Source organism: Cherax quadricarinatus, chromosome 22 (assembly GCF_038502225.1).
Source record: "Cherax quadricarinatus isolate ZL_2023a chromosome 22, ASM3850222v1, whole genome shotgun sequence".
NCBI classification, from domain to species: Eukaryota; Metazoa; Arthropoda; class Malacostraca; order Decapoda; family Parastacidae; genus Cherax; species Cherax quadricarinatus.
The window spans coordinates 19746241-19761200 of NC_091313.1; the positions used below are offsets into that span (position 1 = coordinate 19746241).

General features: G+C 39.5%; 1 protein-coding gene across 1 annotated transcript in view; it reads right to left on the minus strand.

Annotated features, from left to right (window-relative positions):
• Nucleotides 1-14530, minus strand: part of AGO1 (protein argonaute-2) — a 51635-nt gene extending 37105 nt beyond the window's left edge. Inside the window, exons 1-3 of the mRNA XM_070087532.1 lie at nucleotides 14437-14530; nucleotides 13588-13820; nucleotides 7871-8000 (exon numbers count right to left, since the gene is read on the minus strand). Of these exons, the coding sequence (XP_069943633.1) occupies nucleotides 7871-8000; nucleotides 13588-13796 (339 nt within the window). The 5' untranslated portion in view covers nucleotides 13797-13820; nucleotides 14437-14530. The remainder of the gene's footprint in view (nucleotides 1-7870; nucleotides 8001-13587; nucleotides 13821-14436) is intronic.
• Nucleotides 14531-14960: the final 430 nt, after the last annotated feature.

The window sequence follows — 14960 nt, forward strand, 5'->3', positions numbered from 1 at the left end:
GTTAGGGTGTGTAGGAGAGGGGGACTACTTCCCAGTGAAAGTAGGTCTTAGACAGGGATGTGTAGTGTCACCATTGTTGTTTAATATATTTACAGATGGGGTTGTAAAAGAAGTAAATGCTAGGGTGTTCGGGAGAGGGGTGGGATTAAATTATGGGGAATCAAGTACAAAACAGGAATTGACACAGTTGCTTTTTGCTGATGATACTGTGCTTATGGGAGATTCTAAAGAAAAACTGCAAAGGTTAGTGGACGAGTTTGGGAGTGTGTGTGAAGGTAGAAAGTTGAAAGTGAACATAGAAAAGAGTAAGGTGATGAGGGTATCGAATGATTTAGATAAAGAAAAACTGGATATCAAATTGGGGAGGAGGAGTATGGATGAAGTGAATGTTTTCAGATATTTGGGAGTTGATGTGTCAGCTTATAGATTTATGAAGGATGAGGTTAATCATAGAGTTGATGAAGGAAAAAAGTTGAGTGGTGCGTTGAGGTATATGTGGAGACAAAAAACGTTATCTACGGAGCAAAGAAGGGAATGTACGAAAGTATAGTAGAACCAACACTCTTATATGGGTGTGATGCTTGGGTTGTGAATGCAGCAGCGAGGAGGCGGTTGGATGCAGTGGAGATGTCCTGTCTAAGGGCAATGTGTGGTGTAAATATTATGCAGAAAATTTGGAGTGTGGAAATTAGGAGATGTGGAGTTAATAAAAGTATTAGTCAGAGGGCTGAAGAGGGGTTGATGAGGTGGTGTAGTCATTTAGAGAGAATAGATCAAAGCAGAATGACATGGAGAGCATATAAATCTGTAGGGGAAGGAAAGCGGGGTAAGGGTCGTCCTCGAAAAGGTTGGAAGGAAGGGGTAAGGGAAGTTTTGTGGGCGAGGGGCCTGGACTTCCAGCAGGCGTGCTTGAGCGTGATCGATAGGAGTGAATGGAGACGAATGGTATTTGGGAGCTGACGAGCTGTTTAATGTGAGCAGGGTAATATTTAGTGAAGGGATTCAGGGAAACTGGTTATTTTTCTATAGCCAGACTTGAGTCCTGGAAATGGGAAGTACAATGCCTGCACTCTAAAAGAGGGGTTCGGGATATTGGCAGTTTGGAGGGATATGTTGTGTCTTTATAGGTATATGCTTCTAAGCTGTTGTGCCTGAGCACCTCTGCAAAAACAGTGATTATGTGTGAGTGAGGTGAAAGTGTTGAATGATGATGAAAGTATTTTGTTTTTGGAGATTTTCTTTCGTTTTGGGTCACCCTGCCTTTGTGGGAGACAGCCGACTTGTTAAAAAAAAAAAAAATGCAACAGCTACTTGGGTCCAAGAGTTGGAGTTCAAACTCCCTCACTCCATCACCCCCACAATTAAATAGATACCAGTGTAAAGGTAGAATTTTGAAAGTGAACACACAAAAGGGAAAGGTGATGAGGGTATTAAACGATTTTGATAAAAACTGGATATCACATTAGAGGAGACCCCCCGATCCTAAACTTGTTCTCAGGGTCGAAAAATATTAGAAAAAAAAAAATCTTACGAAATTATAGAGAATGTCTTTGTGAGTGTCATAGGCCCCCCAAATTTTTTTTTGCGATCAATGCTTACCGAGATATGGAGGCGTGAAGTTGACAGAACATGAACAATTTACAGCAACATCACTGACTGCAGGTCATTCAGTAATTGTTTCACAAATAACCTGCACATAGAAGAGAGGAGCTTACGACAACATTTCAGTCCGACTTGGACCATTTACAAAGTCACAGTGTGACTTTGTAAATGTTCCAAGTCGGACCAAAACGTCGTCGTAAGCTCCTCTCTTCTACGTGCGGGTTATTTGTGTATCGTTCATGTCACGGTATTGTGCTTTTTTTTGTTATTCAGTAATTGTTTATTTATTTTTTCTACCTTTTTTCTTCTATTTTTTAACATTTTATTTTTCAATTAACTTTCATGGCCTGTGAGACCAATATAAGCCATATTTTGTATATATTCACTTGTTGTATGCTATACAATAGCCACATAAACATTGTCATTATATTGTTTGCAAAACATGTTTACACAAACCAACAATAAAAAATGTTTAGTACTATTTTTCTATCATATATATACACATATAGTTGCTGGACACATTCCTAGAACTGTTAGACCTTCTGGAAACCTCTTGTTGTGTGTGGGTGGACTTATAAATATGCTGAGCCAGCAGCATGGATAGTGTCACAATGACGCATTACACCTTCACTCACTAACCCTTACTGCCTTCCACAACACACATGCCTTCCCCACCCCACCAACCCCATGGAAATAAGTCACAATCTGACTTTTCGGGTTATCCTAGGTTGATGGTCATCCTTCCTGCCTGACTTCCTTCCTTTTGTCCTTCCTTCAACTTTTATGGCTTGTGAGACCAATATAAGGTATATTGTATGTATATTCACTCATTGTATGCTACATAATAACTGCACAAACTTTGTTGTCATTATATTGTTTACAAAACATGTTTACACAAACCAACAATAAAAAATGTTGATTACTATTTTTCTATCATGTATATACACATAGAGTCACTAGACATGTTCCTAGAACTGATAGAGCTTCTGGAAACTTGTTGTTGTGTGTGGGTGGACTTGTAAATATGCTGAGTGAGCAGTGTGGCTAGTGTCACAATGAAGCATTACACCTTCACTCACTGCCTTCCACAACACACATGCCTTCCCCACCCCACCAACTCACATGGAAACAAGTCACTGTCTGACTTTTGTGGGTTATCCTAGGTTGAAGATCTTCCTTCCTTCCTTCCTTCCTTCCTTCCTTCCTACCTACCTACCTTCCCTCCTCCCTACCTACCTTCCCTCCTTCCTTCCTCTCTTCTCTTCCTTCCTTCCTTCTGGTTTCCTGGGCATTGCTTTCAGGCACAAACTCCTTAAAACCATGAAATTCTTCAAAAACACTTCCATCTGTGTTAGAACTGTCATTTGGGAAAATATGAGTCCCAATTCGCTGGGGAGTGAGGAGTTTCTTACTGAGAGGCAAGGTAAACAAGATGTACTGAAATGGCATTCCCACAATGCAATGCAGGTACCTTGATTTTTTTCCTACTGCACACACTCACCATGCAGACCCATTCTCTCACATGTAGGTCTACCAGCTTTCTCCCACTTGGTTTGAAGGTACTAGAATGTACGCGTTTAATTACGTGACCAACCCCAGCTGTTAAAACATACAAGTACATGACCGACCCTAAAAGGGTTAAGAGGGCTGAAGAGGGGTTGTTGAGATGGTTTGGTCATTTAGAGAGAATGAAACAAAGTAGAATGACTTGAAGAGTGTTTAAATCTGTAGGGGGAAGGAAGGCAGGGAAGGGGGTCATCTCCAAGAAGGTTGGAGGGAGGGAGTAAAGGAAGTTTTGTGGGTGAGGGGCTTGGAGTTCCAGCAAGCGTGTGTGAGCATGTTAGATAGGAGCAAATGGAGACGAATGGTTTTTGGGACCTGACGAGCTGCTGGAGTGTGAGCAGGGGAATATTTTGTGAAGGAATTCAGTGAAACCAGTTAGCCAGATTTGAGTCTTGGAAATGGGAAGTACAATGCCTGCACTTTAAAGGAGGGGTTTGGGATATTGGCAATTTGGAGGGACTTCTAAACTGTCGTATCTGAGCGCCTCTGCAAAGACAGTGATAGTGAAAGTGTTGAATGATGTTATTTTTGTTTTCTTTCTTTTTGGGTCACCCTGCCTCGGTGGGAAACTGTTTAATAGCATGATAATATTTAAAACTGAGGAATGTTTATTCCATGAGAAGTATGGGAATATTAAATTGGAAATTTCTAATAAACATTTTATTTTTTCAACAAGTCGGCCGTCTCCCACCGAGGCAGGGTGACCCAAAGAAAAAAAGAAAATTCCCAAAAAGAAAATACTTTCATCATCATTCAACACTTTCACCTCACTCACACACAATCACTGTTTTTGCAGAGGTGCTCAAAACACAACAGTCTAGAAGCATATACGTATAAAGATACACAACATACCCCTCCAAACTGCTAATATCCCAAAACCCCTCCTTTAGAGTGCAGGCATTGTACTTCCCATTTCCAGGACTCAAGTCCGGCTATATAAAAATAACCGGTTTCCCTGAATCCCTTCACTAAATATTACCCTGCTCACACTCCAACAGATCGTCAGGTCCCAAATACCATCCGTCTCCATTCACTCCTATCGAACACGCTCATGAACGCCTGCTGGAAGTCCAAGCCCCTCGCCCACAAAACCTCCCTTACCCCTTCCTTCCAACCTTTTCGAGGACAACCCCTACCCCGCCTTCCTTCTCCTACAGATTTAAATGCTCTCCATGTCATTCTACTTTGATCCATTCTCTCTAAATGACCAAACCACCTCAACAACCCCTCTTCAGCCCTCTGACTAATACTTTTATTAACTCCACACCTTCTCCTAATTTCCACACTCCGAATTTTCTGCATAATATTTACACCACACATTGCCCTTAGACAGGACATCTCCACTGCCTCCGACCTCCTCCTCGCTGCTGCATTCACAACCCAAGCTTCACACCCATATAAGAGTGTTGGTACTACTATACTTTTATACATTCCCTTCTTTGCCTCCATAGATAACGTTTTTTGTCTTCACATATACCTCAACGCACCACTTACCTTTTTTCCTACATCAATTCTATGATTAACCTCATCCTTCATAAATCCATCCGCCGACATGTCAACTGCCAAGTATCTGAAAACATTCACTTCTTCCATACTCCTCCTCCCTAATTTGATATCCAATTTTTCTTTATCTAAATCATTTGATACCCTCATCACCTTACTCTTTTCTATGTTCACTTTCAACTTTCTACCTTTAAACACACTCCCAAACTCATCCACTAACCTTTGCAATTTTTCATTAGAATCTCCCATAAGCACAGTATCATCAGCAAAAAGTAACTGTGTCAATTCCCATTTTGTATTTGATTTCCCATAATTTAATCCCACCCTTCTCCCGAACACCCTAGCATTTACTTCTTTTACGACCCCATCTACAAATATATTAAACAACCATGGTGACATTACACATCCCTGTCTAAGACCTACTTTTACCGGGAAGTAGTCTCCCTCTCCTCTACACACCCTAACCTGAGCCTCACTATCCTTATAAAAACTCTTTACAGCATTTAGTAACTTACCACCTATTCCATATACTTGCAAAATCTGCCACATTGCTCCCCTATCCACTATCATATGCCTTTTCTAAATCCAAAAATGCAATAAAAACTTCCCTACCTCTATCTAAATACTGTTCACATATATGCTTCAATGTGGTATAAACCTTGGTAATAAATACCGACAAGTTGGTTTAGAAAGACACATAAGCAAACACTATGACATATTTATTAGAAAACGTTTCGGTCCTGGGACCTTGATCACTTCTAACATACAGAGGTAGAAAGGCATTATATATATAGGCGGAGAGTGAGGTGTGACGCACATGACCTGAGGAATGTCATAAGAACATAAGAATGGAGGAACACTGTAGAAGGCCTACTGGCCCATGCGAGGCAGGTCCTTATCAAAACAACCTCTGCCTATGATGAAGAGGTAGACGTTGAAATCATGTGACTCCTGTGTTGTTGGGTTGGTGGTGCTTAAGTATCATGCATGCCAATGTTTTTGAAATTTTGTAGTTTCCAGTGTTGCGTTCTATAGTGTCGGTGATGGCGATTAGTGAGGCTCCTAGGCACCGTCGGCGTCTGAGGTCTGGTTCGGTGAGAACGAGTTGTGCCTCATTCAAGTTCATCAAATGTCCCGTGGAATCTCTGTGGAGGACACAGGCGTACCTTACATCGTCTCTGTTAGAGGCATTTCGATGCTCATTCAAGTGGACTGCAAGATCTCTGCTTGTCTCGCCTACATATTTCTTGGGACAGAACCCACAGGGGATAGTGTAGACGCCTGCTGTAGAAGTTAGAGGTGTGGGGCTGCGTTTCGTAGTGAGGTCTTTGATAGATGATGTGTTTATGGTGGAAACGTTGATGTTACTCATAGCAAGTGCCCTACCAACAAGGACGATCTTATACACTTTTATTCACACCAAGACACCCGCACTAAGAGAGGAGTCCTCATTGGCTTCTTCTTGAGAGCTCTTCGCATCTCCAGTCCTTGTTTTCTAGAAGAAGAATGCACTTACATAACACAAGCCTTTACATGTCTTCAGTTCCCATCTTTCTTCATCCGAGATTGCAGACTTAAGGCACAAGCTATTCTCAACAAACCGCCCATGGAACAGCCCCCTAAGCAGTTCATAGTACTCCCATGTGGTGATGTTGCCACGAATACTCGCCTGGCACTTGCTATGAGTAACATCAACGTTTCCACCATAAACACATCATCTATCAAAGACCTCACTACGAAACGCAGCCCCACACCTCTAACTTCTACAGCAGGCGTCTACACTATCCCCTGTGGGTTCTGTCCCAAGAAATATGCAGGCGAGACAAGCAGAGATCTTGCAGTCCGCTTGAATGAGCATCGAAATGCCTCTAACAGAGACGATGTAAGGTACACCTGTGTCCTCCACAGAGACTCCACGGGACATTTGATGAACTGGAATGAGGCACAACTCGTTCTCACCGAACCAGACCTCAGACGCCGACGGTGCCTAGAAGCCTCACTAATCACCGTCACCGACACTATAGAACGCAACACTGGAAACTACAAAATTTCAAAAACATTGGCATACATGATACTTAAGCACCACCAACCCAACAACACAGGAGTCACATGATTTCAACGTCTACCTCTTCATCATAGGCAGAGGTTGTTTTGATAAGGACCTGCCTTGCATGGGCCAGTAGGCCTTCTACAGTGTTCCTCCATTCTTATGTTCTTATGACATTCCTCAGGTCACGTGCGTCACACCTCACTCTCCGCCTATATATATAATGCCTTTCTACCTCTGTATGTTAGAAGTGATCAAGGTCCCAGGACCAAAACGTTTTCTAATAAATATGTCATAGTGTTTGCTTACTTGTCTTTCTAAACCATGCTTCAATGTAAACACTTGATCTACACATCCCCTACCCACTCTGAAACATCCTTGCTCATCCGCAATCCTACATTCTGTCTTACCTCTAATTCTTTCAATAATTACCCTACCGTACACTTTTCCTGTTATACTCAATAAACTTGTTCCTCTATAATTTTTACAATCTCTTTTGTCCCCCTTCCCTTTATATAAAGGGACTATACATGCTCTCCGCCAATCGCTAGGTACCTTCCCCTCTTTCATACATTAAACAAAAGTACCAACCACTTCAACACTATATCCCCCCCTGCTTTTAACATTTCTGTCATGATCCCATCAGTTCCAGCTGCTTTACCCCCTTTCATTCTCCATAATGCCTCCTGTGCCTCCCCCACACTTACATTATGCTCTTCTTCACTCCTAAAAGATGGTATACCTCCCTGATCAGTGCATGAAATTACTGCCTCCCTTTCTTCCTCAACATTTAAAAGTTCCTCAAAATATTCTCGCCATCTACCTAATACCTCCCTCTCCCCATCTACTAACTCCCATACTCTGTTTTTAACTGACAAATCCATATGTTCCCTAGGCTTTCTTAACTTGTTTACCTCACTCCAAAATTTTTTCTTATTTTCATTAAAATTTCTTGACAGTGCCTCTCCCACTCTATCATCTGCTCTCCTTTTGCACTCTCTCACCACTCTCTTTACCTTTCTTTTACTCTCCATATACTCTGTTCTTCTTATAACACTTCTGCTTTGTAAAAACCTCTCATAAGCTAACTTTTTCTCTTTTATCAAACTTATGAAAGTCACTAAACAAAAACCACACACGAGTGCATGTACCAACCTGAATGCCTTGATGTGAACACAGATAAAAATCAAATTCTGTTGGGTGTGTGATGCCTACATCAACTGTAGTTCCTGCAGGGATGTTACCACTCTTCCCACTCTGCTCCTTCTTGTCAGAACAAAACAATCTGGATGAAGACAACAATATTTAAGTTCAGAGTATGGGGAAAAAAAATATAGGGAAATTCCAATAAAATAACACTAATTAAATTTTACACATTTTTAAACATGTTGTCCATTTCCCACAAAAGGCTGGGTGATCCACACACCTTGTCAATACATGTATATTTGTTAACTGGCCTATGAAGTTTTCCATTTAGCAATGGCCTTGACATGGTTTTATTCACTCTATTTTTCTGTTCTCTACATACATCTGATTTTCCAATATGAGAGACATAAGAAAGGAGAGAAACAGTGGGAAACTGAGGAAATGTTAAAAAAAAAAAAGAGGGGGGGGGGGGGGGCGGAACACTGCAGCAAGCCTACTGGCCCATACTGGGCACATCCTTCTTGACTTCAAACCCACTAACAAAAATATCTGCCCAACCTATTTTTAACCTGTTAACTGTCCAAACATAGATCTACGTTCTCTCACCCAGCGCTCTGAATACAGTGGTATCTCAGTATACATCCTTAATCTGTTCCAAGACCTTGGACTTGTTCTAAACAGGAAGTATACCAAATGAATTTTCCCATAAGTAATACAGTGGACCCTCGGCTAATGAACGCATCCCGTAACGTTAAATCTACCCAACGAAGCGTTTGAGCGTAAAAAATTTTGGCCTGGCTAACAATAAAAAACTCACCCAACGTGATTCGTCCTGAACCTGTCCGTCCAGCCTGAGCACCTCAGCTGCCCTGCCATCATTGTTTACAAGCCAGGGTGGCTGGTTTCATACATACATTCAATACATTTTGTATTATTCCATTGTTTACAGTGCTTGTAACTGCTAAATAAGCCACCATGGGCCCAAAGAAAGGTTTTAGTGCCAACCCTGTGGTAAAAAGGGTGAGAAATACTATCATACCAGGGTCAGCTGCTGCTGCACCACCGTTAGCGGTACTACTCGAAGATGAGGAGAAACTGTTGTTGGTGTGGCTTAACGAGAAACAATTAACCCCAGAGGGTTAGCCACCCAGGATAACCCAAGAAAGTCAGTGAGTCATCGAAGACTGTAACTTATTTCCATTGGGGTCCTTAATCTTGTCCCCCAGGATGCGACCTACACCAGTCGACGAACACCCAGGTGAACAGGAAAAAATGCCTGGAACTAGGGCTCATATTGGTGAATTTAAGGCCAGCAAAGGTTAGTTTGAGAGATTTAAAAATCGTAGTGGCATACAGTGTGATAAGGCATGGTGAAGCTGAAAAATTCCAACCCCAACAAGTGTTCAATTGTGACAAAACAGGCCTGGTCTGGAAGAAAATGCCAAACAGGACCTACATTACTCAGGAGGAAAAGGTACTCCCAGGACACAATCCTATGAAAGACAGGCTAACTTTCTTGTTTTGTTGTAATGCTAGTGGAGATTGCAAAGTGAAGCCTTTACTCATATATCACTCTGAAAATCCCAGTGTTATCAAGAAAAACAGTCTCATCACTCATCAATACTCTTCAATAAAGGTAAGGGTCATTTTAACATTTATTTATTTAGTTATGGAACAGATTAATTGGATTTCCATCATTTCTTATGGGGAAAATTAATTCGGCTAACGATAATTTCGTCTAACGATGAACTCTCAGGAACGGATTAATATCGTTACCCGAGGGTCCACTGTATAGGGAAAATGATTAATCCATTTCCATGAAAAAAAAAAAATCCTATTGTAATTGGCATATTATACATTGATGGGGTTGCATAAAATAATTTAAACACTGCTTAATACTAAAATATGTAATTTAAACACCGCTTAACCCTTTCAGGGTTTCCGACGTACTAGTACAGCTTATGCACCAGGGTTATTGACGTAATAGTATGCCTAAATCCTAGCGCCTTCAAATCTAGCAAGAGAAAGCTGGCAGGCCTACATATGAAACAATGGGTCTATGTGGTCAGTGTGCGCAGTATAAAAAAAATCCTGCAACACACAGTGAGTAATGAGAAAAAAAAAAACTTTGACGATGTTTTTGGTTTTAAACATCGATTCTGCAGTATTTTCATATGGTATTTATGGTTGTATTCTAGTCTTCCTGGTCTCATTTTATAGAATGGAAGACATATTACAAAAACTGAGACGATTTTGATTGGTTTCACAATGAAGAGTACCTTGAAATTGAGCTCAAAGTAGCAGAAATGTTTGATTTTTGCCAAAGTTCAAAAGTAAACAAATCATGCCATGCGTCCAATACACGTCAACTGGTGAGTCTAATATTCTTTCACAAGTGCACTGATATTATTTGTACCATTTCTAAACTAATGCAGTAGTCTGCATAACAGTAAATCTTCTATTTTTTGTGAGAATAAAAATTCAGAGTGGAAAGCAAAAGAAATGTAAGAGAGGCCTGGGGACATGACTAATGAACAGAAAAAATGTTATTTTAGTGCCAGGAATGTCTATCTTGTTTATTCTGGACCCTATTTGGAAACTGGCATCTTTTGAAACTTGTGTGAAATTGGAAAAATTGTCAATTTCTGACCACTTTACTGGATAGTTGAAATCGGTAAATGGGTTGTTTCTTGTACTCCTTCGATGGAAAAAATGGATTCTAGCGAAATAGTTATGATTTTTGTGGACTAGTACACTGGAATTTGCCGAAAATAGGGCTCAAAGTGGGCAAAATCGCTGATGCATAAACATCGAGACCGCTAACTTCGCGAGAGCATAATTCCGTACTTTTTCCATCAAATTTCATACTTTTGGTGTCATTATGATCGGGAAAATATTCTCTATCTTTTCATAAGAAAAAATAATTTTTGTTTTCCAAAAAATTTTCGACCCTGAGAACACATTTAGGAGAGGGCCTCTCGGCCCTGAAAGGGTTAATACTAAAATACATACATAAATACAAAAGAATAGATGAAAGAAATACAAATTTATGTAGGCAGTAGGGTGGTAGACAGCAACCGCCCAGGGAGGTACTACCGTCCTGCCAAATGAGTGCAAAACGGAAACCTGTATTGTTTTACATGATGGTAGGATTATTGGTGTCTTTTTCTCTCTCATAAACACGCAAGATTTCAGGTATGTCTTGCTACTTTTTCTTACACTTAGGTCACACTACACACATATGTACAAGCATATACATACACATCCCTCTGGGTTTTCTTCTATTTTCTTTCTAGTCCTTGTTCTTGTTTTTCTTTCATCTCCATGGAGAAGTGGAACAGAATTCTTCCTCCGTAATCCATCAGTGTTGTAAGAGACGACTAAAATGCCGGGAGCAAGGGGCTAGTAACCCCTTCTGTACAAATTACTAAATCTAAAAAGAAAATCTCTTATTTTTCTTTTTGGGCCACCCTGCCTTGGTGGGATACAGCCGGTTTATTAAAAAAAAAAATGCAAATTTAACCTCATTTTACTTTGCTAGTAGTACATAACAATAATCACTCTTGGGTACATTAAATGTCTAGTTTTATGTCAATATAGACATTTTCATTAACCCATCTATGATATTTTCTTCAAAATTATAGAAGAAACACATCATATAGCAACTAAACATGCTATATTTATGTGCTATGGAGGTGTGGTTGCCGGGCGGAGGGAAAACATTACGTAATACTAATAATAATCTTGGGCACATTAACTTTTATTTTACGTTAATAAAGACATTGTAAAAATTATAGAGGAATATATTTACTGAGCATACCATGAAAAGTGCATGGCAGGGTTATAACTGAAAGAATTAGAGGTAAGACAGAATGTAGGATTGCAGATGAGCAAGGAGGTTTTCGAGTGGGTAGGGGATGTGTAGATCAGGTATTTACATTGAAGCATATATGTGAACAGTATCTAGATAAAGGTAGGGAAGTTTTTATTACATTTATGGATTTAGAAAAGGCATATGATTGGATTGGAGAGCAATTTGGCAGGTGTTGCAAGTGTATGGAATAGGTGGTAAGTTACTAAATGCTGTAAAGAGTTTTTATGAGGATAGTGAGGCTCAGGTTAGGGTGTGTAGGAGAGGGAGACTACTTCCCGGTAAAAGTAGGTCTTACACAGAGATGTGTAATGTCACCATGATTGTTTAATATATTTATAGATGGGGTTGCTAAAGTAGTTAATGCTAGGGTGTTCGAGAGAAGGGTGGGATTAAATTATGGGGAATTAAATACAAAATGGGAAGTGACACAGTTACTTTTTGCTGATGATACTGTGCTATTGGGAGATTCTAAAGAAAAATTGCAAAGGTTAGTGGTTGAATTTGGGAATGTGTGTAAAGGTAGAAAGTTGAAATTGAACATAGAAAAGAGTAAAGTGATGAGAGTATCAAATGATTTAGATAAAGAAAAATTGGACATCAAATTAGGGAGGAGGAGTATGGAAGAAGTGAATGTTTTCAGATATTTGGGAGATGACGTGTCAGTGCATGGATTTATGAAGGATGAGGTTAATCATAGAATTGATGAAGGAAAAAAAGGCGAGTGGTGCATTAGGTATATGTGGAGGCAAAAAATGTTATCTATGGAGGCAAAGAAGCGAATGTATGAAAGTACAGTAGTACCAACACTCTTATATGGGTGTGAAGCTTGGGTTGTAAATTCTGCAGCAAGGAGGCAGTTGGAGGCAGTGGAGATGTCCTGTCTAAGAGCAATGTGTGGTGTAAATATTATGCAGAAAATTCGGAGTGTGGAAATTAGGAGAAGGTGTGGTGTTAATAAAAGTATTAGTCAGAGGGCTGAAGAGGGTTTGTTGAGGTGGTTTGGTCATTTAGAGAGAATGGATCAAAGTAGAACGACATGGAGAGCGTATAAATCTGTAGGGTAAGGAAGGCGGGGTAGGAGTCGTCCTCAAAATGGTTGGACAGAGGGGGCAAAGGAGGTGTTGTAGGCGAGGGGTTTGGACTTCCAGCAAGCGTGCGTGAGCGTGTTAGATAGGAGTGAATGGAGATGAATGGTATTTGGGACCTGACGATCTATTGGAGTATGAGCAGGGTAATATTTAGTGAAGGGATTCTGGGAAACCGGTTATTTTATATAACCGGATTTGAGTCCTGGAAATGGGAAGTACAATGCCTGCACTCAAAAGGAGGGGTTTGGGATTTTGGCAGTTTGGAGAGATATATTGTGTATTTTTATACATATATACTTCTAAACTGTTGTATTCTGGGCACCTCTGCAAAAACAGTGATTATGTGTGAGTGAGGTGAAAGTGTTGAATGATTATGAAAGTATTTTCTTTCTGGGGATTTTCTTTCTCTTTGGGTCACCCTGCCTCGGTGGGAGACGGCCGACTTGTTAAAAAAAAAAATGAAAAAATGGAAAAAAAAGATATATCGGCAACACTTCTGCAAGTGGCAGTGCTCCATATTGCCGCCAGGTGATCTCCAAGTGCCAACTTTGTGGCCTCATATCTCGGTAAGTGCTGACCCTAATTTTTTTTTTTATCCTATAATACTTAGAAAAAATGTGCTTTTTTTCAATAAAAAAAGTGATTTTTTTTTATTTTTCAAAATATTCGGGGCACTGGGGTAGTGAACGTATATATACGTTTGGACCGTTAACGGGTTAAATCATCTTGCGTTAAAAATCAAAGTGAATTAATATAATACAAACCTTGTATGATGGCGCTTTTGTACAGCAATGTAAGTGATACCAGGTTTGTAATCTGCCTCTAGCTTAATACAAGCCTCTCTCATAGCAGTCAATTCATGTTGCAACACAGTTTGGAACTGGCCCTCACTTACACCATCACGATAAAGAATAATTCGATTTGGCTTAAATCGCGTTGACTTGTAAAACTGTATGAGAAGCTCCTTTACCATAGAAGACAACTCCTGGATCACCTCCTGTTAATATGATAATTATCAGATTTGGTGGAGAAAACACAAATATTATCTAAGTAAAAAGCTCCCTATGTTTAATTGCAATAAGATTCATCTACAACAAGATTATCACACATGCACTGCAAAAATAAATACCTTAATCAATCTTGACAGATGAAATCATTATATTTAACGAATAGTATATACTGTAATCACATTTTTAATAAGCAAATAAATGTGAGCAAAATTATACAAGATACTGAAACAACACACTTTAAAACATTTATTCTACAACAGCATCCGTATATCTAACCGTGATTATCTTGGTGGTAACAAGTAACTTAACTACATAAAGTCTCATGAAAGAGGACTGGACCTAAGACAAATTAACAATACAAACACTGACAATTATTAAATAACAAATGTATATTAAATGGGAGAAGGATATCCAAAAATTAATGGTATTTGCTTTCTGGATTTGCCAACAGGATAAAATGGTCTTTCCATGACATTTTAGATTTCACTGCCAATAAGGTCCATATTATCTGTAATGTAGAAATCTAAAAAAAATTTAAATCTTGACAAGTAGCTAAAATTCATTAGTGTATTACCAATGGTTTAAAAAAGGAAAAATACTTGCGTCATGTGCTGTCCTCGCGAATGTCAGTTGTCTGGGTCGCGAGCCATCACTGGCACTTTGGCCTTGTGTTGTTGATCCATTCTGTCAATGGCAAATTCAACGCTTATTGAATTTCACTGGCAAATCAATTTTTCTACAATCAACGACTTCTTTAAATTAAAATTACAAGATTATTAATTTATATACTTAGGTTAAAAAATTTCATATCACTGAAGTAGTTTTTTTGCACCATATTCACGATTAATATAGAATATGCCATGACAACAACACTGGGGCTCATGTACACAATATCTTCACTTTCACCTTCATAAAATGGAAATAAAAAAACGCAATTGTTCAGAGGATATTACTGTTTGTTAAAGAAATTCTTGACTGAACTCTACCTTTTTAAGCAAGTACTTAAATTCAAACAGCAATTATTAAACTGGACAGTAGCAGAAAATAATCTGTAACAGATTCCCTAAGATTCAAAAGAATAATATAACGCTTTAAGATAAGACTTATTTAAGGGAAATAGAGGTGTG